This window comes from Miniopterus natalensis, chromosome 19 (assembly GCF_054644295.1).
Source record: "Miniopterus natalensis isolate mMinNat1 chromosome 19, mMinNat1.hap1, whole genome shotgun sequence".
Classification (NCBI taxonomy): Eukaryota; Metazoa; Chordata; class Mammalia; order Chiroptera; family Miniopteridae; genus Miniopterus; species Miniopterus natalensis.
In genome coordinates this window covers 37,065,409-37,091,289 of record NC_142099.1, presented here as the reverse complement: position 1 = coordinate 37,091,289, position 25,881 = coordinate 37,065,409, and the positions used below count along the sequence as shown (strand labels likewise).

Here is a 25,881-nt window from a genome sequence, read left to right as displayed (position 1 = left end):
CTGCTTCCCTCTGGGGTCTGAGCCTGCATTCCTTCCAGAGATATGCCGCCGTGGGGCCGGAGGCTAAATTTAGAAGGTAGCTAAGGTTTCCTGTTAACAGCTGTCCTGCCCCTCAGAGAAGAGGCACTGGGGAGAAAGAGCCGGGCCCTCTCACCGTGGGGTTCCTGGCCGGTTCCTCTGGCGCCCCCAGTCCTTGGGAGACTGCCCCTCGGTGTGGAGACGCAGACAGACCCACGGTGAGTGTGCTGCTTTCTCCACTCGGTCCCAAGGGCAGCAGCTCTGTCCTGGGTGTCGGCTCCCGGTTTCTCCTTCCTGAGCAGGCTGGGGGATGGCACCTGGGCCAGAGGCAGTGACTCCAGTCGCCTTGGTTTGGGCGCTGAGAGGGCCAGTGCCCCTCCCCCAGCAGAGACAGAAAGTGTGTGTGTGTGTGTGTGTGTGTGTGTGTGTGTGTGTGCGCGCGCGCGCAGGTGGGTGTTTGTTTCAACAGAGAGACCTTTCTGGTCTGTGGAATTCACTGCTTTCAACTTCTGGTCCCCCCACCACTTCCTTGCTGACATCTCTGGAAGGACCCAAGTTGTCACTTCTTAAGTCTTGTGACTCTGAGGCTGGCTCCTTCCTCCGCCAGGGTGTGAGTCTTGATATCCTGGTGACAATGGCTGGGCCAAGCGTGACTTGGTTTCCCTCATGAGTCTTCTCACCGGGAGGGTATTAGCATGTGGGGACCCTTCTGTTCCCAGGTCCACTGAGGGGACATTGCTGACACACACCTCAACTGCCTTTTTCACGCCAAACTTACAGAGGCCGACTGGCTGCCATGGCGACCGGTGGGGACCGCGAGGAGGAGCAGGTCGTCCCACGTGAGGATGAAGCGGAGGTGAGGGCCGTGCAGGCCCGGTACCTCCTCCGGAGCCCCTCGCCCAGCCAGTGAGTGCGCATGCGGGTGGGCGAGGGAGCGTGATGGCAGGGGGCCCCAGGGAGCATATGGCCACCCCCGACAAGCGATGGCCACTCATCGACAAGCGTGTTGAGTGCTTTCTATGTGCCATCCTTTCTGGAAGAGGCAAACACCCCGGCAACTGGACTGCAGTGTCCCCAGTGAGCGTTAGAATCATGCCTGGGGTCTAGTGTATCCTAGTCTTGGGTGGGAACAACTAGACTTGGAAGGGGCATGGGAGGCTTCCTGGAGGAGGTGCTGCTGGACCTAAACTTGAAGGATGAGAGGAATCTGACAGGTGTACCTGGAGGATGGTGCCTGAATCACTAGGGCGACCACGGACTGTAAGAGAAGGCCGAGGACAGGGAGAGGCCCTGAGAACAGGCCCGGGTCCTAAGATAATTTGATCTGTGATCAGTCTGTGTCTTTCCAACTGGGACATCTGTATGCCTGGGGGTGAGGGGACATGTGCCCAGGGTACATCAACATGATGTAGCTTCCTGGACAGTCCTCTTTATTTTATGACAATTTAACACCTTCTTTTACATAAAACTGAGAGTATATTATGATGTACAGTGAAAAATGTTCATGAAGTTTTAAGAAAAACCATGAGACAGCAGAGAAATGTTCATTGCCTGCTGTAGCAACACTGTGTGTGCCCATCTATTTTCTTCTGCCATAAATAATAGCAGGGGCCTGGCTTAGCTCTGGCACCAAATTTATATGAAAAGTCACTCTGATTCTGGAGCCTCTGTCTTTTCTGTAAAGGGGGAAGGAAAGCCCCAATTAGAATACCTCCAGGTAACTTGACCTTGAATCCGTTTCCCTTTCCCTCAGTGCTCCTGGGTCTGTGTTCGCCTGCTTCTCGGGACTCGAAAGGCTTCCCACTGGAGGCAGATAGGAATAAAGGTGGGCGCCCACCCCCCTGGGCTTTTGCAGACTGTGCCCTGCTTATGGACATTTGGGGGCCCATGGACTGTTTTAAGGCTTCTAACACCCAAAGGCTTTTTAAGGCTCATGGTTTCTTTAGGAATACCCTCCCCTACTAGGTTTTGTATCCCCATGGACGCGCGAAGTCTTCCTGAAGTGTGAGTTCCGGTCCGGGTTCGTTTCTTTGCTTCCTGCCTGTGCCGCGCCTCTCAGCCGGGCCGCACTCTCTTGCGAGGTTTTCTGCAACACTGAGTTCCAGGGGAAGTCCAGCACCTGTGTTGTGGCTTCTAGCGTAATTGTTGAGTTTCACAACAGAATGTGGCACTAAAAGTCTAACGAGGGAAAGTTAGAGTAATAAAATCAATGCAAAAGGAGGCAAGAAAGAAAAGAAAAAATATACAGAAAATAATAACAAAAATAATGAGAAGAAAATAATAAAAACAGCATAACAATAAGAAAAGCATAAGAAATAAGAAAATGGTGACTTAAACCCAAATATAAGTAATTACATTAAACACAAATAGACTAAATACTGCAATTACAATACCACACTTGTCAGACTCAATGTTTGAAAAGCCTGTGTACTGCTTACAAGAGACACACCTTAAAAATAAAGATATACAAAGGTTAACAAGGGGTAGAGGTTTACACTACGCTGCTCCAGTTACTGTTGCTCACGACTTCAAGACTTAGCGACATAAAGCAACCATTTTATTACGTTCAGCATCAGGAACCTGGACAAGGGACAGTACTTGGCTGGCCTTTGCTCCAAGATGTCTGGGGCCTCAGCTGGAAAGACATGAAGGCTGGGGATGACCTGAAGGCCCGGGGTGACTCCACAGCTGGGGCCGGGATCGTAGAGGCATCTTCACTTGTTCGGCGCTTCCTGTTGGCCAGACACCTTACACGGTCTTTTCATATGATCCCTCCATGTGGGCCAGTTTGGGCTTTCTCATAGCTTGGTAGCTCTATTCCAAGAGCTAGCATCCAAAAAACAAAACAGGAGTGCATTGATTTTCAAGATGTAGCCTCAGAAGTCACATAAAGGACCATGAGGTTTGAAAGGAGGGGCACCGACTCCACCCCTGCTCTGGAGGAGTGTCAGGGTCCCGCTGTAAAGAGAGCAAGAGGGTGGGACATCCTGGAGCCATCTCTGGAAAATACCACAGACACTAACCGAAAGCAAGCCAGAGGAGCTGCTCATGAATATCAGGCCAGGAGACTTAGGGCTAGCATTGCTGGAGACCAAGAGGGAAGTTTTGTGACGATCCAAGTCCAGTTCACAGGGAGATGTAATCATTTTACATCTCTATGATCTAATAACATAGCCGCAAAATACAGAAAGCAAAAAATGCACAGAACTGAATAAAAAATGAAAATCCACACTCTTAGTCAAATGTATATTTTTACAAAACAATCTGAATAACTGATAGCATGAGGAAAAAAAAAATCTTTAAGACTATGGGAAGTTTTATAACTGCTAATTAATAGCACAAGATACAAGGTGCAGCACAGGGAATATAGTCAATAATATTGTGATAACTATGGATGGTGCCAGGTGGGTACTAGACTTATTGGGGTGGTCACTTTGTAAGGTACAAAAATGTCTAATCACTGTGTTGTACACCTGGAACTAACATAACATTGTATGTCAGCTGTAATTGAAAAATAAATTCAAAAATATATCTATAGGAAGTTGGAACAAAACAATAAACAAAATTAATCTAATTGGCATTTATAGACCATGTGCCCAATGATAACAGAATATATATTTTTATCATAGGCACATGGCACGTTCCCTGAAACAGATCATACACTGGGCATTACTACATTTATTAACACATTTTCAGTGCTTAAAATGATACAAAACATGTTTTCTGACCAGTTGAGACTTAAGCTAAAAATCAGTAAAAACAAAAATATATAATAGAAATACAAATTATAACTACAACTCAATACCATTACATGCTCACCACACTATCTAAAATTAAACCCCCGTGATAGCAAATATTAATGAGGACTGAAGCAATCAGACTCCCATCATTCCTGGTAAGCATGTAAATTAGTACAACGATTTGGAAAACTATTCCATAGTATCTACTAAAACTAAACATACATCTGTCCCATGACCCAGCAGGCTCGCTGCTGATCTGTACTTAACAGAAATAAGTCCCTGTGTGCACAGAAGACTATTTTAGCCGCTAATAGCAATAAAGGATATAGAATGTTTAAACAACGTGATGAACCGTCCAATTAGCAGTAGGCCGGCTAAGGAATGTCTGGGTATATAGTTTATTATTGCCCCACGGGACAGGCATTGTACTGAGTGCCCATCACCTTGGCGCGACTGAGCGTCTCAGATTGTTGGCTGGAAAAGGGAAGCAGTGACCCCGGAGTAAAGGAGGGAGGGTCACTTTTTTCTGTCTCCCTTTGTTTCTTGCCAAGTGGAAATGCATTTCCTGCATTGGCTTTCTTGACCTGAATTGTTCAGGCCTTTGCAGTTTTAGAATTCCTTGGCGATCTGGTCAGGCCGTCTCTCACGGTGGCTGTCCCGTCTACCGTCGTTTCTTAGCTGCGCTCTGCTGGCAGTGTCTACGGTGCGGTCCGCGTGGGCAGTGCCGCGGGTGGGCAGCTGGCAGGAGTGTCAGGCCTGGGTGTCCTCAGGAAGTGACTTCTCCTGTTTACCTTTCTCTTTCATATCTCTTTCTTGTGACAATTTTTCTGCCTCTGTTCTTTCTGGAAGCCTGCTGGACGCAGTTGACTGAAATCGATTTGCTTTAGTTTCCTGGCTCCTCTCCTTCCTCGGAGCCTGAACTTGACTGTGTGGTCGCTTTCTCTGAGGTGAATGAACATCAGAAGGAGCTCAGAAACCTGTTTCTTCTGCAAAAGCCAAATCAAGAAAGACAGCCCCCTGGGCCTCTGCCTCCATTTCATTTCCAAGGGGCTCCCCAGTTGTCAGGGATCTGGTTGAAGGACCCTAATTCCACTTCATCCTGTGTCTTGACAGGCTGTCAATGGGTTTGCAGTGCTGGCTTTTCCAGCGCTGCCAAGGGTCAGCCACAGTAGGACACGTCATCTCTGTCTCAGCTCAGAACACATGTACAGGTGTGCATGCATTTAAAAACAGGTTTCACAAAACTACATTCGTCCTCACCATGGATGGCGCAGCTCTGTTTCCCTTTCTTGTTTTTCTCCGATGCTGGGCATGACCCAGTGGGTTGATTTTAGGATGCACCAGGGGGCCACAGTCTGCAGTCTTGGCAAGCACGGGACAGCTGCACCGCTCTTTTGCTCTTGGTTAGGACGTCGGTCCGTCAACCTCTGCTCACTTTATGGTCCCTCTTTCAATCCACCCCCAAGGCTTTTTGGCTGCTTCTTCCTGACCCTGTGATGAGGTGTCTATTGATCCTAGATCCGCTCTGCCCCTGCCTGTCTGTGAAAAGCCGGCCCTGGCGGCTTCTGATCCAGGCGTGAGTGCGCCTCATACCATCTCGGATGCGGGTGATGTGGGTGGCGACCCAGATGTGGTCATAAATCAAAACCTCCAGGGCCACCGTCTCACTGACCTTGTAATAGACAAAGGGCCAGTGTTCAGGTCTCGCCTCTTTCCCCCTTTCTGGGCAGTTCTGTCTGCTCCTCGGTGCCCCCCCCAACCCGCCCCCGGGGCTTTCAGGTCCTCCTGCTACACCTTCCTTACAGGCTTGTAAACTGAGTTGATGGCGAACTGTTTTATGGCCACCAGGCTCCCATGTCCTCCTTCCCTAGCAGTTGTCTCGTAAAAGCGTTGTAACCCACACCCGACACGGACTGCGTCTCCTGATCTCACGTGTTTGCAGCAGCAGCCAGGACAGACGGATTGTGGGGCCGGGGAGGGGATCTGCTCAAGTGTCCTGGGTCTTCAGGTGTGATTCCCGGGATTTGCTGAGGAGTTAGTGGAACTTCCATCTGCACCTCCTGCCAGAAGGCAGGGTACTTCTCCATTGTTTCTCGTTTCAAGTTTTCTTTTCAAATGATCCCCATCAAGCCCCCAGCCTCTGAGCTTAGGTAGGTGTAGGACAGATGCTCAGTTCTTGGTGTTTGTCACTTAAAACTGAATCCACACTGCTGGAAGTCAACACTGTGAAGGGAAAATGGCCAGCTGAGGGCTCACAGGTGGACAGCCCCAGGCTGGGATCCAGATGATGCCACCTGCAGAGACCTCCCAGGGCCTCTCTGCACACCTGGCAGGTGAGGGCTCTTCCTGTCTCTTTCACTTTGTGCCCGAGCTTGGAGGACTGATTACAGTCTCAAGAAAGCCTCCTCAGAATGCAGAGCCCTGGAGGGTGGCAGAGGAAAAGATACCACCTTGTGGGAGCAAGGGGGGCTGCCTGGAAGAAGCACCTTGTCATCCCACAGGAACAAGAACTCCCAGCTCATTACCTACCAGGGTCCTGTTTTGCTCTTCCCCCCAAACCTCATCTTACATAATACTTACCCTTAACACACAAAACAATTATTTTGTTAACAGTAGTATGAATAATATTAATTATTACAAATGAAAGAATAGCTCTCTTTTAATAAATATTGTTGAAATGGAGATGGGACTCACATTTCTATAAAATTTGAGGCTCTGACTATAGTTTTACAAGATGTTGATATCTGAAAATCTGAGTGCCCTGAACCCTGGCCCAGACTGTCTGTCCCCATATGTGTCATTTGTTGTTTCTTTCCACTGCAGAAATGTGGGTGGGTGGCTGACACTTGCCAGGCTCTGTATCGGGGTGAGGAAGAAGGGGGCCTGGCATTTCCTCAGATTTCACCTCTCAGTCTCGGAATAGCTGTTCCTGCTATTCATTGCTGCTTGACAAGTTACCCCAAATTCAGTGACTTAGGGCCACAATTTTATGTTGCTCCCTTTTCTGTGGGTCAGGAATTTGGACGGGACTCGACTGGGCAGCTTGTCTGTGTTTCTTGTGGTGTCACCTGGGGGTGGGGGGTGGGACGTGTGCAGGTTCCACCTCTAAGAGGCTCGTCTGGGTGGCCAGCTGTTGGCTGGGGCCCGGCAGGGACTGCTGACCAAGAGCTTGGTGGCCTTGGGTAGTCAGGCCTCTTATATGGCAGTGCAGGACTTCCAGAGAGAGCGAGGGCCAGGAAGGGAAGCTGCCCTTTCGCCTGGGCCCCGATGCTGGCACAGTCACTTCCAGAATATTCTATTGGTGAAAGAAGTCAAGAGATCACCCAGATTCAAAGGAAGTGGATTTACCTCTCTAAGCGAGGAGGGTCACAGGGCTGGGGCCACCTTTAATCCACTATAAGAAAAACTTGCTAATTGCCAACACAACCTCCCAGGGCATGTGCCTTTTGGCCTCAGGAGGGCAGGGCAGAGCCAGGACCCTGCTGTTGTTCCCAGCATCCTGTGGAATGATGGGCCAGTGGTGAACACTTGATCGTTGCAACTGCCACAGTCCTTTAAATATGATGCTATTGAGGACAAATTCAGTCGGTGAGTCAAAAAATATCTATTTAGCTTTTACTCTGTGTCCAGTATTATGCAGATGCTGGGAAGCCAGCCATCATCAAAACACCCAGCCATGGTCCTGCCTCATGGAGGGTGTGGTCTAGTACCCGAGACGGGCACTCACCTGACGGTCTCACAGGTGAATGTCAGAGTGCACCTGACAGAGGGGCCTAAGGACAGGAGAATGGGGCAGCGTGAGGCGGAGGTCAGGGGAGACCTTGCCAGCGAAGTGATGGCTGACCTGGGGTGACAGATGGGTGAAGAGGGAAGGATGCAGTGTCCAGGCGGCAGAAACGGGCTTCAGCAGCGTCCCCGGGCGGAAAGAAGTGTGGCGAGGGAGTAAGCCTGAGCCCAGGCCCGTGGGGAGGGCCAGAGGGAACCTTCGGGAACCACCCGAGATGGCGTCATGTCCCGCTGTCCCTTGCGCCGCAGGGGCAGGTGTAGCTGCATCCTGGGTAGGGTCTCAGGCTACTGTCTTTTTCTGGCAAAGACATTTATTTCTTTATACCCTGCCTGGCCCCGGGCACACCATTCTGCCACAGCTGGACTCTGATGTGTCGACCATGAGACCATTACTCTGCTGATCCATTCAATGCGATTCAGCTCAACTCATCCCAGCTCACGTTAGCCCTTGCTCGGTTCAGCTGGACTCAGCTCGGTTCAACCGAATTCACCCAGCCAGCCATTCATGGCTCCAACATGTATCTTTCAGTACTTTCCTGTGTCGAAGCCTGTGTTGGGACAGGGGATCCAGCTGGGGCCGCTTCTGCCACGGACTCCCCTCCCCTTTCCAGTCTTCAAGGTGTGGGTGGGCGTATCGTGGGGAAGAGGAGGTTGCATTTAGAGCAAAGCTCCCCTGTGTTTGCAGCTCAGCCCTGCCACTTACAGCCTGGGGCAATTTTGGTAACCTCTCTGACCTACAGTTTTCTCACCTTAAAGTAGGAATAATAATACCTATTTTGTGGGAGTTTTGTCGGAATTAAATTCATAGAAGGCACTCAAGAAATTGTATCCATTCCCAACACAATGGATGAAAGCAGACCCGGGAAGGTCATTGGGAAATTTCTAAACACTGGGAACTGAAACAAGATCCTAGTGGCTTTCATGAAAATAAAATGGGTCAGTTATAAAGATCAGGAAACACATTCACATTTTTAAAAGGAAAAAGGCAACAGGCGGAGGTTCCGGTTCCAGGTGAGATGGGGGTGGCACCCTCCCCCTGCACCGTCCCGTGGGTGCCCTTCAGCACCTGGGCAGGGTGGGACAGCAGCTGAACGAGGGCTTGGAAGGAATAGTAGCAGGCAGGTCGGGGAAGAGACCAGGATCCGAAGTACCAGCCAGCCAGAGGCAGGCGTCGTTTTCTCCTCGGGATACTCAGCCGGGACTCAGGGCAGCGCAGCCTGAGGTGCCCAAATAGTGGAATATTATTAGGCAATAAAAAGAAACGAGTTATTGATTGATGCACTAGAATGGGCGACTCTTAGGTGCATTTTGCTAAGTGAAATAAGCCAGCTCCAGAAGATTCCATTTATATATGACTCCATTTATGTAACATTCTGGAAAAGGTCACACACTCTAGGGACAGAAAACAGAGCAGTGGTGGAAGGGGGTCAAAGGCAGGGAGGGGGTGACTATAAAGGGGAGGAATGAGGGAAGTTTTGTGATAGGAAAAAAATGGGGTCTATGAAATCCTCTTACTTTTTGTTAACCTCCCTGAACCTAGGAAAGACTAAGCAGAAAAAGACCCAAAGCTCACTCCACACTGGAGAAGAGGAGACCCACAGGGTGGGGGACACCGCCACTAGGGTGCGGTCCCACCTGCCTTGACACTTACCTCAGGCGCTTCATCTGTGGGTTCAGGCTGATCCCCGAGTTCCTGTGGTCAGAACGAGGACCGGGCCCTGGAACGCGTCCCCCGGCCCCCTGCGGTCCTCAGCCCACTCCCTCCGTGCAGGGACAAGGTGTGGGGCACGGAGGGAATGTGGCAGCCTATTGGGCCACCGGGCCAGCAGGACCCGGCAGGGGCACAGGGAGCCAGCCGGTCTCCACATTGACAACAGAGGAGCGGAGGGTAAGGAAGAGCGTGAGCAGCAGGACCCCCAAGGGTGGGAACACAGGAGAAAAAGCCAAGCGGCATGAGCGCGGGCTCCCCCAGTCACAGCCTGGCCGGCTGTGTCACAGACGCCACCGAGCCACGGGCCCCAGGTTCACACGCTCAGGCTCCGGGAACAGGACAGCAGGCCCTTCGCTGCTCACCGGTGCCCGCTTGTGGCTAAAATCAGATCCAGTTTCTCCTGGAAAAAGGTTCAGTAGTCTCACCTGTCTCCTCTCAGGTTCTCGGTGGTCTCCGAGGCGGAAACAGAAAGCATTTTCATGGAGCCCATTCACCTCTCCTCAGCCGTGGCTGCCAAACGGATCATTAACGAAGGTAAGACGGGAGTGGGGAGTCCTGGGGCACCTGGAGACCCTGGGACGGGGCCCCCAGAAGGTGTCAGTGTGTCTCAGCTGCTTCCCGTCACATTAAGAGGAGCAGATCCAAAGAAGGCAGCTCAGCCCTCCCCCCACCTCTGCGGGACAGAGGGGGGAATTGCCACGTGTCAGTGTGAGCAGTTCTCCATGGACACTGGGAGGCAGCTCCAATCTGCCCCTCCTGCCCCCATTCAGTTTTTCAGTTAGCCTCAGGGGTCCTGGGGTGGCTCGTGACAGAGACACAGACCCGAGAGCCCAAGAAATGGCAAGGAGCATCCAGAGAGTCCTAGAGGGCTGCCAGGTTGAGGCCTCATTGCCACTGGTGCTTAGAGATGGTTTTGAAACTGAGATATGTATGGGGAAGAGGTGGGGACGGTGGGCGGGGAGAGGCGTTAACATTTGCACAATAAATCCTGGAGCAGAAAACATACTGTATTTCATTCATGGATACCCATCCTGATTGGATGGAGTCATTCCCCCCGCCCCATCAATTTTGGGCAAATAATCTTTCAGGATTGTTTTCCTCCCCTTGCTCTTCTCTTTGCTCTGAGCATCTCTGCCAGTGCTGGAGGGCTCTGGGCTACAGGGGCATCCGCTGCTGGGGGCCATGACCCCACCCCTGGCCTGCGTCGTGAGAAACCCAGGTCTCTCTCAGGCCTCTGCCCTTTGGGTCCCCACCAGGATCCCAGGAGACATCTGGGTTTCCTGTATACCTCACGAGGAACCAGAAATTCTATGTGCAGTCCTTGTTATCTGGGCAGCTGGGGAGGCCCCGTCTTCTTGGGAGCTCCCTTCTGTTCTCCTGTTTGCTCTGACCACCCTGCCCGGGGCTCTGGCATCCGCTCCAGGCGAGGCTGGGGTGTCTCCACCCCGCCCTGGGTTTCTCCCCAGGGCTCCCAGCACTGTCCTGGCTCTGGAAGTTCCCTTTCGCTCTGGTGTGGCGGGGACTGTCCCTGACCTCCCACCCTGTGCCACCTTTGGACCACTCTCCAGGCTCTGGTCTTTTTTTTTTTTTTTAAATATGTCTTTATTGATTTCAGAGAGAGGAAAGGAGAGAGAGAGAGAGAGAGACAGAAACATCAATGATGAGAGAGTCATTGATCGAGGCCGCAACCCGGGCATGTGCCCTGACCGGGAATCGAACCCCCATCGCCTGGATCCCAGGTCGATGCTCAACCACTGAGCCAAGCCTGGCCGGGCCAGGCTCTAGTCTTGTTGGGTAGAAACACCGTTTTGGAGTTGGGGGGAAACTGCTTCGCCTCTTGGAGCATCACCTGCACGTCACTAGGACGCTGGGGACGCTGAACGATGAGACTGGAACCTAAAGCTGAGCGATGCGTGGCTTTATGCTGAACCTCGTTTACTCTCCTCTTCTCCGGGGTGCGAGGCCTGAGTTTCATTAGTCTTAGCTGCTGAAGAAGAAAAATACGGAGAAAGGAAAACGTCCCAGGTGATATTTCTAAACACGGCCCTGCCCCCGAGATCAGGGGTGAGAGTGAATGCCGAAGCCCCTCGGTTCAGGAGCCCGCGTGTGCTGGCCGCGGGCAGGGCGGAGGAGAAACGCGTGGGCCTCGCTTCCTTGTGAAGAAATCCTGGGGAGCTGGGGATGCAGGGAGGGGCCCACGGAGCCAGCGGGCGTGGGGAGGGTAGGAGGGAGTCAGCACAGCTGCTGGGAAACAGCTAGTAGAGGGAGACAGTGCCATGTACTTTAATGAGGTGTCAGGGAGTTTTATTTTACCTGCAGTGAAGGAGAGACCTCCAAGAGGGGAGGGAAGGAGAGGGGCCTCCACGTGCGCTAGGTAAGACCCCAGGAGAGCCAGGGAGAGCACATGTTTTTGGCAACAAAATAGAGCTCTGGGACCACACAGGTTTTCCTCTTCCTGCTTTGAATTGGAGATGAGAGAACTTTTTGTTTTTAATCCCCACCTGAGGATATTTTCCACTGCTTTTCAGAGAGAGTGGAGGGGGTGGGGGAGACATCGATGTGAGGGAGACACATTGATTGGTTGCCTCCTGCACATGTCCCAACTGGGGCTGGGGATGGAGCCTGCATCCGAGATACGTGCCCTTGGCTGGAATCGAACCCAGGACCCTTCAATCCACGGGCCGACGCTCTAACCACTGAGCAAACTGGCCAAGACGAGAGAACATTTAGAGCTGAGACCTGCTGCAGGGATGTGGGGCCCCTTGGGTGGTTTAGAGGAGGGGAGAGGAGAGAGGGGCTTTGGGAGATGGGGTCCTCAGCTCCAGCAAAACTAAGGACTTCCCTGAGGTTCGAGGGATGGACAGTGTAACAGTGAAAGGGGGACTTGCAACATCTGCGGACCTCAAGCAGCAGCCTGGCTCACAGAGGCCTGTTCCCCACTGCAGGGCTGGGCCAAGGGGCCAAGGGGACCTGTGCCTTCTTCACCCACCCGGGAACGAGATGTGCCGGCAGGAGGTCGTGGCCAACATAGAGAACATTCCCTTCCTACTAAGTCCTTTCTCCTTTCCAGATTCAGTGTTTTTTACTAAGTGGGAAGAGCACTTCTGCCCTCCCCTCCCCGTGTACCTCCTGCTCCCCTCCCCGTGTACCTTCTGCCCTCCCCTCCCCGTGTACCTCCTGCTCCCCTCCCCGTGTACCTCCTGCTCCCCTCCCCGTGTACCTCCTGCCCTCCCCTCCCCTGTACCTCCTCCCCTCCCCTCCCCTGTACCTCCTGCCCTCCCCTCCCCCTGTACCTCCTGCCCTCCCCTCCCCTGTACCTCCTGCCCTCCCCTCCCCGTGTACCTCCTGCCCTCCCCTCCCCTGTACCTCCTGCCCTCCCCTCCCCGTGTACCTCCTGCCCTCCCCTCCCCGTGTACCTCCTGCCCTCCCCTCCCCGTGTACCTCCTGCCCTCCCCTCCCCCTGTACCTCCTGCCCTCCCCTCCCCTGTACCTCCTGCCCTCCCCTCCCCCTGTACCTCCTGCCCTCCCCTCCGCCTGTACCTCCTGCCCTCCCCTCCCCTGTACCTCCTGCCCTCCCCTCCCCCTGTACCTCCTGCCCTCCCCTCCCCGTGTACCTCCTGCCCTCCCCTCCCCCTGTACCTCCTGCCCTCCCCTCCCCTGTACCTCCTGCCCTCCCCTCCCCCTGTACCTCCTGCCCTCCCCTCCGCCTGTACCTCCTGCCCTCCCCTCCCCTGTACCTCCTGCCCTCCCCTCCCCCTGTACCTCCTGCCCTCCCCTCCCCCTGTACCTCCTGCCCTCCCCTCCCCTGTACCTCCTGCCCTCCCCTCCCCCTGTACCTCCTGCCCTCCCCTCCGCCTGTACCTCCTGCCCTCCCCTCCCCTGTACCTCCTGCCCTCCCCTCCCCCTGTACCTCCTGCCCTCCCCTCCCCCTGTACCTCCTGCCCTCCCCTCCCCGTGTACCTCCTGCCCTCCCCTCCCCTCCCCGTGTACCTCCTGCCCTCCCCTCCCCGTGTACCTCCTGCTCCCCTCCCCGTGTACCTCCTGCTCCCCCCCATGTACCTCCTGCCCTCCCCTCCCCGTGTACCTCCTGCCCTCCCCTCCCCGTGTACCTCCTGCTCCCCCCTCCCCGTGTACCTCCTGCCCTCCCCTCCCCGTGTACCTCCTGCCCTCCCCTCCCCGTGTACCTCCTGCCCTCCCCTCCCCGTGTACCTCCTGCCCTCCCCTCCCCTGTACCTCCTGCCCTCCCCTCCCCTGTACCTCCTGCTCTCCCCTCCCCGTGTACCTCCTGCCCTCCCCTCCCCGTGTACCTCCTGCCCTCCCCTCCCCGTGTACCTCCTGCCCTCCCCTCCCCGTGTACCTCCTGCCCTCCCCTCCCCCTGTACCTCCTGCCCTCCCCTCCCCCTGTACCTCCTGCCCTCCCCTCCCCCTGTACCTCCTGCCCTCCCCTCCCCGTGTACCTCCTGCTCCCCTCCCCGTGTACCTCCTGCCCTCCCCTCCCCGTGTACCTCCTGCCCTCCCCTCCCCTGTACCTCCTGCTCTCCCCTCCCCGTGTACCTCCTGCCCTCCCCTCCCCGTGTACCTCCTGCCCTTCCCTCCCCGTGTACCTCCTGCCCTCCCCTCCCCGTGTACCTCCTGCCCTCCCCTCCCCGTGTACCTCCTGCCCTCCCCTCCCCTGTACCTCCTGCCCTCCCCTCCCCTGTACCTCCTGCTCTCCCCTCCCCGTGTACCTTCTTTCAGAAAGGAAGTATCTGACTTCCCCCTGGTTTGGCAAGTTGGGGACAAATGGATTAGGAGGAGGGGACACAGGTCCACTCTGGGGGGGGGTGAATAGGACTTGACTTTATTTGGAGCCTGAGCCTCTCTGGCCTGTTGTGGGGAAGGCCGGGTGCTGCCTTGAGACTGGCCCAGAGCTCAGGGCCAGCCCACCGCCTGTGGGCTGAGAGCTGGGAGCTGGGATCCAGCGGCACAGACGCTGACCCTCCAGGGCCGGGAAGCAGACAAAACCCGGAATAAACACGTCAACTAAATGTGATTGAGCAAAAATGACTGCTGAAGGCTTCACTTGCCCCAGGGCTGTCTGCATTTCATGTGTAAAGGAGTCAAACCAGCACCAGGGTGAAGTGTGGTAGAAGAATGCCATTTATTCATTCAGAAATGATTCTACTTTGTATGGCGCACTGTGGGAGATAAGGTATGATTCGGACATATACCAGGTACTTACGGACCTCGGTCTGAGAGGTTGTCAGCCAGCTTTAGAGAAATGTGGGGGGAACAGGGCAGCTGGGGTCCCTTCCCCTACCTGGCCGCTGGTCCTGACCACACCGTCCAGGGCAATGCAGGTCCCCCAGGCCCCCTAAGTCCTTCCTGGTAGACCTGTCAGCATTTCAGCCCATGCCCAGAGGCCCGGCTGCAAACTAGCCAAGAGCGGGCTCTCCCCAGGAGCAGGGAGACCGTGGTGTCCTAACTCAGCCTGTCCCCCTAGAACTCAGGCCGCGGGGGGTCAGGGCCGAGGCCGAGCGTCCGGGCATGCTGGAGTCCGCCGAGCAGCTGCTGGTGGAGGACCTGTACAACCGCGTCCGGGAGAAGATGGATGACACCAGCCTGTACAACACCCCCTGCGTCCTGGACCTGCAGCGGGCCCTGGTCCAAGACCGCCAAGAGACCCCCTGGAATGAGGTGGACGAGGTCTGGCCCAACGTCTTCATAGCAGAGAAGTGAGTCTGACTGCTGGGGTCATGCCCTCTGTCCTGCCTCTGTGGGTAGTGCCCAAGAGGATGAAATGCCTGCCTCCAACTTTACGAAAGGCCCCTATAGCTCCAGCCGGAAAACCTACGCTGCCTGACCACCCACCCCACCCCCGCCTGGGGAAAGGACCCAACCCACCTATCTGCATGCAGAGATCCCCTCACCTCTATAGGTCAGCAGGGCAAAGTGCTGGCGCAATTAACCCATGTCCCCTGCCAGGGCTCTGTCATAGCCTTGCCCCTCCAGGTGCCTTCTCAGGGCCGCCCTCCTGCCTAGAGCCTTCCCACCACGAGCCCCTCACCACTGTCCCACAACATCCATAAAACCATATAAGGGGCATTCGGAGCCGTTGAAGGCAGTGACTTTTACACGTATTTACCAACATATGGAAATGCTCACAACATAGTAAGAAGATAATTAGTTACATGACAATACAGATGCAGTAATGTAAGTAATACATGGATGTGTGTGTAGCTTTTGCGTAGACAACAAATTGCAACCAAACGTGGTCAAATGTTAACAGTGCTTCTCTCTAGGGGGTGGTTCTACAAGGGAGTTTTATTTTCTTCTTTAGGTTTCTTTTGAATTGAGCAGATTTCCTAGAGTAAACATTTATGGTTGTTATCATCAGAAAATAAATCTTATTTTAAAAAGTTTGTGAGTGGTTTCCGCACACAAACCCCAAAACAACTTGCTCCCGTCCTCTCGCCCTGGTCTCGCCTGGGCGTAGGTGGAACCACGGCGAGTGTGTGGGCCTAACTGTGCTGACCCGTCAACTCCTGGTGAGATGTCCTCCTTATGTAGTCACCCATCTATCCAGAAGCACAGGAGGGGACCTGGGGGTCCGGGGGGACAGCAAGGAAGTAGCTTTGGATGTTGGGCCTTCTCCAGAGTGGAGTCTTCAATTGCCTAGAACCTGATTCCCAGAGCTGGGCACTGAGTCCCGAGTGATCTCTAATTAGCTCTGTAGATCCAGAAACACTCCCATCATGGTCACCAGGGACGCCAGGCCTCTGCAGAGGTCCCCAGCTGAAGGCCTCGGCTCCTTGGGCAGCCCTGTCCTCAGGGCCCCTCAGACTCAGCGCCCCCCTTCATCGCAGCAGCAAAGAGAGCTCTGAGCTGGAAACTCAAACCGCCGGGCCTTGTGCGTCCTGCTTCTCCAGCCAGTCTTGGGAAGTCATAACAGCTCTCCAGTTCATTTTCACAATCTTCAAATGGGAATAAAAATAGTTTCTCTGTCTACCTCTGAGGTGTATTATTAGGATAAAATAAAATTATGTGCATAAGAGAACTTTGAAAAATACAGCATTCGGAATCAGCATGAGGCACACCACTCATGCAGACAGTATTTTCGTCTGCCTCCTCTGCATCTCACTGAGGGTTTGTTCCCAAGGCCTGGGGTTTTATTAATTTTTTTGTTAATCCTCACTGAGGATATTTTTTTTCATTGATTTTCAGAGAAAGTGGGAGGGAGGGAGGGAGGGAGGGAGGAGGGGGAGAGAGAGAAACATCGATGTGAGAGAGACACATCGATTAGTTGCCTTCCACACGTGCTCCGACCAGGTCTGGGGATCAAACTTGCAACCCAGGTTCATGCCCTTAACTAGTCGCTGCTCTGACCACTGGGCCACTCCAGCCAGGACTTAAGGCCTAAGACACAGCCCCTGTGTCTTCTCTCCTTTGCTGAGACCAAGTCACTGGCCCCTTTTTATAATGATATTTGCAGTGAGCCTGACATGTGGGGGAGCGAGGAGGCGGCACTGGCCACCGTGGCCCCTGACCCCCGGGCAGACTCCACTCTCCGGGTGACACACCTTTCCTGCCCCGACCCTGGCGCTAACGCGTCCCTGCCTCTTCGTCCTAGGAGCGTGGCCGTGAACAAGGGCAGGCTGAAGAGGCTGGGGATTACCCACATCCTGAATGCCGCTCACGGCACCGGCGTCTACACGGGGCCCGAGTTCTACAGCGGCCTGGACATCCAGTACCTGGGGGTGGAGGTGGACGACTTTCCCGAGGTGGACATCTCCCGGCACTTCCGGAAGGCCGCCGAGTTCCTGGACGAGGCCCTGCTCACCTGCCGAGGTGAGGGCGCCGCGCCTGCCCTGGCCGCTAGGTCAGCCCGAAGGGGAACATCGTGCAAACCTCCGACCCCCTGCCATATCTGGGGTGATCTGCCTTAAGGAGGTGGTTGTCTCATTATAAGAAGAGGGGGAAGGAAAGGACCATCATTCGTCCAGTAAGTCATGATTGAGGGCTGACAGGTGCTGGCTGCTGTTTGGGGCCCTGGGGTGAGAGATGCACCCAGAGCTAGTGAAGGCAGAAAAATTAAAAAGAAAAGAAAAAGAAGAATGTGAGATACTGGTAGGTATGAGGCAGAGAGCAGGCCGGGGATGATGTATTAGAGTGATGGGCCAGTGCCTTGGAGTGGGAGGCTGACAGGGGACATGTGAGCTGCGTGACAAGAGGGAGCTAGCCATGGAAAAATGGGGAGAGCACATACCTGGCCGAGGAAAGCGCCGAAGCAAAGGTCCAGGCAATAAGCTTGTTCAAGAGCCGCGGGCTGGTGTGGATGAGCCCTTCAGGGGAGGGGGAGGCTGCGGGAGCCTCGTCCTGCAGGAAGGCCGGGGCCGAGGGGCTGAAAAGACACCTTGACAAAAACTCACCCCTTCAGCTTTGGAGATTCCACCAGGTGGGGAGGTGAGAGTAGAGGAGAGCAGCGCTGAGGCTGTGCTGTAGCCCAAACAGGAGCCCGCAGGAAACTGTCTGCAGAGCTGCCAGGATGGCCCGTGCACTGGGTGCCAGGAGAGCTCAGGGTTCGTGCGCAGAATTCTGGGGACTCAGGACCTGCTGCGCTCTCTGTGTTCCATGGGACTGCGGCCGAGGGCCATTTCCTGTATCCCAGGGACCCTAGCTTCCTTATCTAGAGACCAAAGATAAAGAGATCAAATCCTCCTAAAATTGCTGTGAGGATTAAAATGTTAAAAACGCATACAGGAACATGAAAAGACATTTGAATACTGATCAAAAGACCCAGAGTAGCCAGGAAAATAAAAATAAGGTTTAACTAAGAACATGATAGTAATCTTCTTAAAGATTTCGTATGAAGGGCCTGGTTCATACAAATGTGTTCATTATCGACCCCAGAACCTCAGAGAGGGAGCCCTGAGTGCCTGTTGCAGAGAGGGATGCTCTGCCCTCACACATGAAGGAATTTTAAAAAAATTAGATCTAAATATGGAGCGAGGTGAGTGTGTATGATGTGTGTGAGTGTGTGTGTGTGAGGTACTGAGCTCCCTGATCCAGCTTCAAGGATCAAATATGGAGTGAGGTGAGCGTGTATGATGTGTGTGAGTGTGTGTGTGTGAGGTACTGAGCTCCCTGATCCAGCTTCAAGGACGCTGTAAAGGGAATTCTTGGCTGTGACTGTTGAGGCTTTCAGACATCAAGATTCCACATCTCTGTGATTCATTCCTCTGAGCCTCAGTTTTTTCTTCTTTCTTGCCCCTTCCCCCTATTTTATCTCTCCTCCCCCTGAGCCCAGTTTGGTGGGAGAAACAAGAAACACTCTAGTGTTTTAGCCATGGGGACCGTGGTTAATCCCTTACCCCCTCTCTCCCAACGCCCTGCCCGGGTTCAGACAATGCGGAAAATGTGTGCTTGGGCTCAGGCGGCCTCGCTACTCTGTGTGACATCTGTATCATGGAGACAGAAAGGACTCGAGCATGGACGGAGACCAGAGGCCCAGTAAACATAAAACCCAGCACATCAAAGTAGAGCTTAAAACCCCCAAACAAAACAAGGATGTCCTGTGGTTGCAGCTTTATGACTCGCGTTTTCTTCTCAGGGAAGGTGCTGGTCAGCAGCGAGATGGGCGTCAGCCGGTCGGCGGTGCTGGTGGTGGCCTACCTGATGATCTTCCACCACATGGCCGTCCTGGAGGCCTTGATGACCGTGCGGAGGAGGCGGGCCATCTACCCCAACGACGGCTTCCTGAGGCAGCTCCGGGAGCTCAACGAGAGGCTGATGCAGGAGAGAGACGAGGAGGGCTCTGTGCTCGGGGCCGAGGTCGGCAAGGCCCCAGGGAGCGCCGGGGCCAGGGCGCACAGCCTCAGCCTCACGGTGGAGGAGGAGGACACCGCCAGCCGCCTGAGCAGCTCCTGGGGGACGGCCAGCCAGGCCCCCCGGCCCCTCGCCCTCATCGACGACCAGGAGCAGTGGGAGGAGCAGGGCCTCCCCCCAGGCAAGGCCCCCCAGGGGGGACACGGCAGGCGTTCTGCACCCCCTGCCCCGGGCGTGGAGGAGCCCGAGGAGGAGGGTGTGGGGAGGCTGGTCCGGGAGTGGCAGAGCCGAAATGAGAGGTACCAGGCCGAAGGGCACCGGGAGTGGGGGCTGGAGGAGGAGGAGGGGGGCGCTGGCGCCTTCGCAGGGAGATGGCACAGGTGCGCCCTGAGCGAGAGCAGCACCTCGGAGAGCACGAGCAGTCGTGACATTTGGGTCCTGAAGCAGCAACTGGAGATGAGCCGCCAGAGCCCGGCGGGGAGGCCGCGTTCCGACTCTGTGTCCACGGAGAGCACCTGGGACGCGTGGAACCAGAGGCTGCTGGAGATTGAGCAGGAAGCCTCCCAGAAGTACCGCTCCAGGAGCGGGAGGGAAGAGGGCAGGAGCTCAGAGGCGGGGGGCAGCGCGCGAGACGCCGACGAGGAGAGTGTGCTGTCCGAGGCCAGCTCCTTCTACAACTTCTGCAGCAGGAACAAGGACAAGCTCACCGCCCTCGAGAGGTGGAAGATCAAGAGGATCCAATTTGGATTTCACAAGAGGGACTCGGAGGCCGGAGACAGCAGCTGTGAGCCAGGTGCAGAAGAGGCCGAGCTGAAGAAGAAAGGCGTCCCCGATGTCAGCCTGACAGCCTACCAGGCCTGGAAGCTGAAACACCAGAAGAAGGTGGGCAGTGAGAACAAGGAGGAGGTGGCGGGACTCAGCAAGGGGGAGGCATCAACCTTGGCCAAGAAGAGGCAGCGGAGGCTGGAGCTGCTGGAGAGAAGCAGGCAGACGCTGGGGGAGAGCCAGTCCATGAGCAGCTGGGAGGCCGACAGCTCGGCGGCCAGCCGGAGCATCCCCCTGTCTGCCTTCTGGCCTGCAGCCCCCTCTGTCAGTGCTGATGGGGACACAGCATCAGTACTCAGCACCCAGAGCCTCAGCTCCCACCCGTCTCAGGCTGTAAACAACACAGGGGGATGTTCGGCCTCCGGCCCCACCACACCGCTGCCTAACCTGCCAGTGGGGCCCGGAGACACCATTTCCATTGCCAGTATCCAGAACTGGATCGCGAATGTAGTCAGCGAAACTCTCGCCCAGAAGCAAAATGAGATGCTGCTTCTGTCCTGCCCCCCGAAGGCGGCGCCGGCAGCCGGCTGCCTGGGGGATGACCAGGTCTCCATGCTCAGCGCACAGAGCGCCTCCTCCCTGGGCCTCGCCCCTCGGGGCCAGGCCGGACCCAGTTCCGACACGCGGTCCCTGCTGTCGGGCCACAGCACGCCGAGCTCCTGGGCGGAAGGCGTGGGGGGCCGAGCGAGGGGGACCAGCAAGCCCACCTACAGCCTCTTTGCTGAGCACGTCAACCTGAAGGAGCTTGGCCAGAAGGAGAAGGAGAAGCAGGTGGAGCTGAGGGAGAAGATGTCTGAGTACACGATGGAGAAGCTGGCCTCCGACCACAAGCGCAGCAACCTTTTCAAGAAGAAGAAGGTCACGGAGGGGGAGGGTGGGGACGGGGCCGAGGGAGAGGAGGAGGCCGACAGTGCCATAGGCAGCTTCCGCTATTCCTCCCGAGGCGGCTCCCAAAAACCTGACACGGAGGCCAGCCCCTCGCTGGATGTCTCGGGCCTCTGCGGCAGTGGCGGCGGGGCGAGCCGCGAGGCGGACAGCACTATTAACAAGTGGCTCCGTGGCCTCGCGACAGAGGAAAGATCTCCTCCCCAAAGCGACTGGTCTGGAAGCTCCAGGGGCCGGTACACCAGGTCTTCCCTGCTCCGGGAGACGGAGTCCACGTCGTCCAGTTACAAGTTCTCCAAGTCGCGGTCGGAGGAGCGGGACACCTCCTGCTACCACGCGGCCGACGGCAGCTCTGTGAGAAGCTCTTCTCGTTTCTCTTCCTCCGCCACCCGGGAGGGCAGCGAGACACACAGGTTCTCCAGGGCCCTGTTCAGCGAGACCTCGAGCTCCCGGGAGGCCAGCCCCGAGCCCTCGGCAGGGGAAGACTCCCCGGAGCCCCCGAGCCCCGACGGGGCCAGGCCCAGGGGCTGGGGGGACGCGCAGGCGTCGTCCAGGGCGGACTTCTCTGAGTTCGGAGCCAAGAGGAAATTCACGCAGAGCTTCGTGAGGTCTGAAGAGGAGGGAGAGAAGGAGAGGACCGAAAGCAGTGAAGAAGGGAGGTTTGCCTCCGGGCGGCGCGCCCGCTGCCGGCGAAGCACTGCCGACGGCGAGGAGGAGGAAATGGACGACGACGCGGTCATCGCGGCCTGGAGGCGCCGGCAGGAGGAGACCAGGACCAAGCTGCAGAGGAGGAGGGAGGACTAGCGGGCGGTGCTCCTGGGAGGGAGCGAGGGCACAGGACGAGGCCGGGCAGCTTGGCGCAGGGCTCGGGCAACGCTGCCACTGCCGTCAGGGGACAAGGGTGACAAGGGTGCTCGGGAGGCAGCGCGGCGGGGCGGGGAGAGCCCTGCGTGGGGGCCCAACGCGGACGGCTCACGGTTCCCCGCCGCCCAGTGTCCTCTGAGCCTCGGGGCTTCGCTGTTCCCTGGTGTTCACGCGGCTGAGCCCGAGCTGGCGAGGGGCCAGGGCCCGTGGGCGACTCCAGCTCTGGCCCAGGAGGCTGTGGGGCAGGACCTGCTTCTGCCTGGGGGTTTCCTAATGAGGCCGAGGAACTGCCCTCCCTCGACGATGCTGAGTTCTTGTTCCTTTTTAATGTATTGGATCTGCATTAAATTGGTGTATTGTCCAACATTTCTTCTTCCTTCTGGTCACTTTTAGTTCTTTGGATATTAGGGCAAACTTGTTTTTTAATCATCACCCAAGGATATGTTTAGAGAGAGGAAAAGACAGAGAGAGAGATCCACTGAGAACCTTTTTTCCCCTCAAAGATGTGATCCTGGAGGAAACATTTAAATGTGCCAGCAGTAAAGAAACGAGGTGATGGTCCTGGCAGGAAGCCGAGAGCACACCCAAGTTAGGGTAATTCAAAGGGGCTTTTCCTGAAGGAGCAGTTGACAAAGGTGTGGGAAGCATAGAACTGAGTGCGCGCCCAGGGTGAGGGGATCCCTCCCTCTGCTGGAGAGGTGAGAGCAAGAGCTGATCCTGGAGCCCTGGGGACAGAGGCAGCTTGTGGACAGGCTCGACCTACAGGGGGCAGACGTCCGGTCTGGGGGCCAGTCTAACGTGAGCCCACAGGGAAGGGCCCAGAGGATACCTGTCTCTCAGATGCTTGTCTCCTGTCCACCTCCCACAGGGACAACCCAGAGGGAGGGAGTTGGTGCACAGTCCCTGGGTGGGTCTCATGGGCACTGGAAAATGCAGACAGGGGCCATGTGGCTCTGCAAGGGCAGATGGGAGACATCCCACAGCAAGGCCCAAATCTCAGGCCAGCATTTCAGGGAGTCTGTGACATACCATTGTTGACACTGGGTTTTGGAGACTCCTGGTGTTGGGAATCCTACCAGAAGAGGGGCTATGAATGTCTCTGGACACCCTGAAACTTTTATCTCTGCTGTGTATTTGGGAGAATTATTAACCAATGACAAGTAACAGTCTGCTACCACCTGCCTTAAAACCTTCTACACAAAGTTGCTCTTGTGAGCAAAATCTTGAATACAAATGTATACCTATGCTTGGGAGCATCTACTTTGGGGAGTTTTGCTCAGGTTCACGTTTCAAAGCATCGCCTGTTTTCTGTGTCTGTTTTTTGAAGCGAGTCTTTCCTCAGCTCTGGTCTGGAGGTCTGTGTGTGCAAACCAGAAACCACTCCCTCCCTCTCTCTCTCTCTCTCTCTCTCTCTCTCACATGCACACACCACTCACAAGTGAATTTCATGTAAAATCTAAATTTTAAGTCAGACCACCCCAAAAAAATGCCTGCCAAATTTAGTGTAACTCCATCTACCCAGGTTTGCAATGTCAGTTTATCTGTGTAGGTTCTGAGCATCGCAGCAGCCTCCTGTGGCTCCACTGGGTTCTGTGGGCAGGTGTACACGCCAAGCAGCCATGCCACCTGCTGCCCACCATTCAGTCACCTGGATCCTGGGTGGACACGGCCCCTCGGGCAGGAGCACATAAGCTTGGTTTAACTACCTCTGTCTCCAGGCTCCTGGAGGCAGAAGCTGGATTCAGCTTTGGTAGCAACCAAGACAGAGGCCTCGACCGCTAATCAATTTAATTGAGCTCAGTTTGATCAACATTTCTTGTGCCAGCACTGCCTGGAAAAAGAACATGCTGTGTGAATAGTGGGAGACAGAGACCATCTCCAGTAAGAGAAAGTTCCAGTCTCTCTTGAGAAAGGACTGTGAAGAATTGTCTGAGTTAGGGAACTGTCAAGCTGTCTGGGTCTAGCTTACTAGGGTGCCAAGCATATCAGAAGGGCATCGGCTCCTGAGGCTGGGGACCTCACAGCCACCTCCCTTCCCCTCTCCCCACACCTGGGCCAGGAAACTGCCCACTGCATTTGCTCCCCTCACTGCGTTTTCCCCACCCCTCCCCCAACCAGGCCTCTTCCCTGCACCCCCTGGCTACTGCAATAGGCTTCTTAACTGTCCCAGCCTCATGGCATTCCTGTCTAGTCTGGAACCACATTAATCTCCTCAAAGTTCTCAGTTCTGGATCTTTTTATTCCTCTCTTAAGCTTTCAGTGGCTTCCTACTGCCTATGAAATGAAGCTTACATTTCTTTGCTGACATTCAAGGGCCACCCTACCCTCCATTTCCATCCCCATCACTTCTTGTACCACAGGGTCACCCTCGTGTGAACGGAGCACCATTCTCAACACTCTGTGCCCTTCCTCAGGCTCTCCCCTCCACCTCTCTCCCCTTCCCCACAACACCCCTCTCCCCCTGCCCAGGTCCCTCTGCCTCCGACGTTTTCCTCCATGAAAGCTCTCCCCCCCTCCCCTCCCATAGGCGTCCTGCCTCTTCTGAGGTCTGACGGTGCTTCGTTTGCACCTGCCTTTGACTCTCACCACGTCTGTCTTTTATATAGGAATTGGGCCCCTAAGGGTAAAAATGTCTACCTTTCAAGATTATCGTGGGGTTATAATTAAATATTGTTTTTTTGAATTGATTCTAGAGAGAGGAAGGAGAGGGAGGGGGAGAGAGGGGGGGGAGAGAGAAACATCGATGTAAGAAAGAGGCATGGATTGGTTGCCTCCTGCCTGCTCCCTGACCAGGGATCAACCCTGAGGCTGGGCGTGTGCCCTGAGCGGAATTGAACCGGACACCTTTTGGTGTATAAGATGGTGCTCCAACCACCCGAGCCCCTCTGGCCTGGATGAGAAGATGTTGCTTTAATATGACTCGACAGCTCGTGGAATACAGTAGAATTAAGCAAGTTGTACCTTGTTGTACATAATTCTATAAAAATAATAACAACAATAATAATATTGTTGTTATAGTTATTATTATAGACACAAGGTGGTTAAGAACACAGCCTTGGAATCTAACTGAAAAGCAACTAACACTTGGCTCCGTGTCTGCCACGCTCCAGGACTGCGCTAAGGGCTCTGGCAGACTGTCTGCTTGTTCTCGCTAGAGCCCTATTGTGTACTTGTTGACTTCATTTTCTGAAGTGTATGCTAGGTACTGGGAATTCAGAAGAAATCAAGACAGATGAGGCTGGGGACCTCACAGCCACCTCCCTTCCCCTCCACTGGGGAGCTAATAATTTTATTGATGGAGATAGGCAGTGGACAAGGAATTTAGAATATTTAGAATACTACTTATGTATTATCCACCTGCCTGCTTGCCCCTGCTAGAATGTAAGCTCCTGCCCGGCCAGGCGTGGCTCAGCAGCTGAGCTTCGACCTAGGATCCAGGCGGTCGGGGTTCGATTCCCGGTCAGGGCACATGCCCAGGTTGCGGGCTCGATCCCCAGTGGGAGGAGTGCAGGAGGCAGCTGATCGGTGACTCTCTCATCACTGATGTTTCTATCTCTCTCTCTCCCTCTCCCTTCCTCTCTCTGAAATCAATAAAGATATATTTTTTAAAAAAATAGAATGTAAGCTCCATTCTAGAATGTTGTATTGCATTGCTGTGTCCCCAGCACCTAGAAGCCCGCCCAGCATAAAGGGCACTGTCAACAGATGCTGGCTGTGGCTGAAGATGCAGGGCTCTGAGATAAGTGGGGTGAAGATGGGAAACAGTGGGGGGGATGGGGAAGCATCTCTCAGAGGAGATCGTATTTAAGCTGAACCTGACTGATGAGAGGGGCCCGCTTGGCAAGGACCCACAAAAAAACTGATGGGGACACCAAGGTTTAGAGAGGTTAAATAAGGAATTATCCACGGCCACTCTATGTCAAAGCCAAAATTTAGACAGTCTGATTTCAGAACCTACACAGCTTACAGGTGTGTGACATCTGTAAAGTGCTTAGGACAATGCCTGGCACGTAATAATTGCTCAGTAAGCAGCTTTGACATCTCCTGGGTTGTAAGTTTTTAAACCAATCTTGCTTTGAAAGCGTGGAATGACAGATCAGCTGCTTAATGACTCCGCAGGGATAATTTTTACAACCCAAAGACATCCGTTTGTTTCAGTTTAGTTTCAGAGTGGTCTTTTTCTCTTTTTTCTGTGATGAGTGAGGAAGGTGTTTAGAGTGTGATGGGAGAGAGGATGTCAAAGATGCT

The 25,881-nt window shown here is 54.8% G+C and overlaps 1 protein-coding gene across 1 annotated transcript; it reads left to right on the top strand.

Moving 5' to 3' along the window:
- The first annotated feature begins 15 nt into the window (after positions 1 to 15).
- On the top strand, positions 16 to 21,573 carry STYXL2 (serine/threonine/tyrosine interacting like 2). The gene is made up of 6 exons (XM_016202358.2): positions 16 to 236; positions 799 to 924; positions 9,695 to 9,789; positions 14,738 to 14,969; positions 16,865 to 17,082; positions 18,845 to 21,573. Exons 2-6 carry the CDS (start codon positions 815 to 817, stop codon positions 21,571 to 21,573), a joined length of 3,384 nt encoding a protein of 1,127 aa, XP_016057844.2. The 5' UTR covers positions 16 to 236; positions 799 to 814.
- The last annotated feature ends 4,308 nt before the right edge of the window (positions 21,574 to 25,881 follow it).

What these genes read in the sequence shown, in the direction of transcription:
- STYXL2 (XM_016202358.2), top strand. Translation starts at nt 815, where the DNA reads ATGGCGACCGGTGGGGACCGCGAGGAGGAGCAGGTCGTCCCACGTGAG. An exon ending in CAAACGGATCATTAACGAAG is followed by an intron (nt 9,790 to 14,737) that starts GTAAGACGGGAG and finishes CTGTCCCCCTAG; the next exon opens with AACTCAGGCCGCGGGGGGTC. An exon ending in AACGTCTTCATAGCAGAGAA is followed by an intron (nt 14,970 to 16,864) that starts GTGAGTCTGACT and finishes TCTTCGTCCTAG; the next exon opens with GAGCGTGGCCGTGAACAAGG.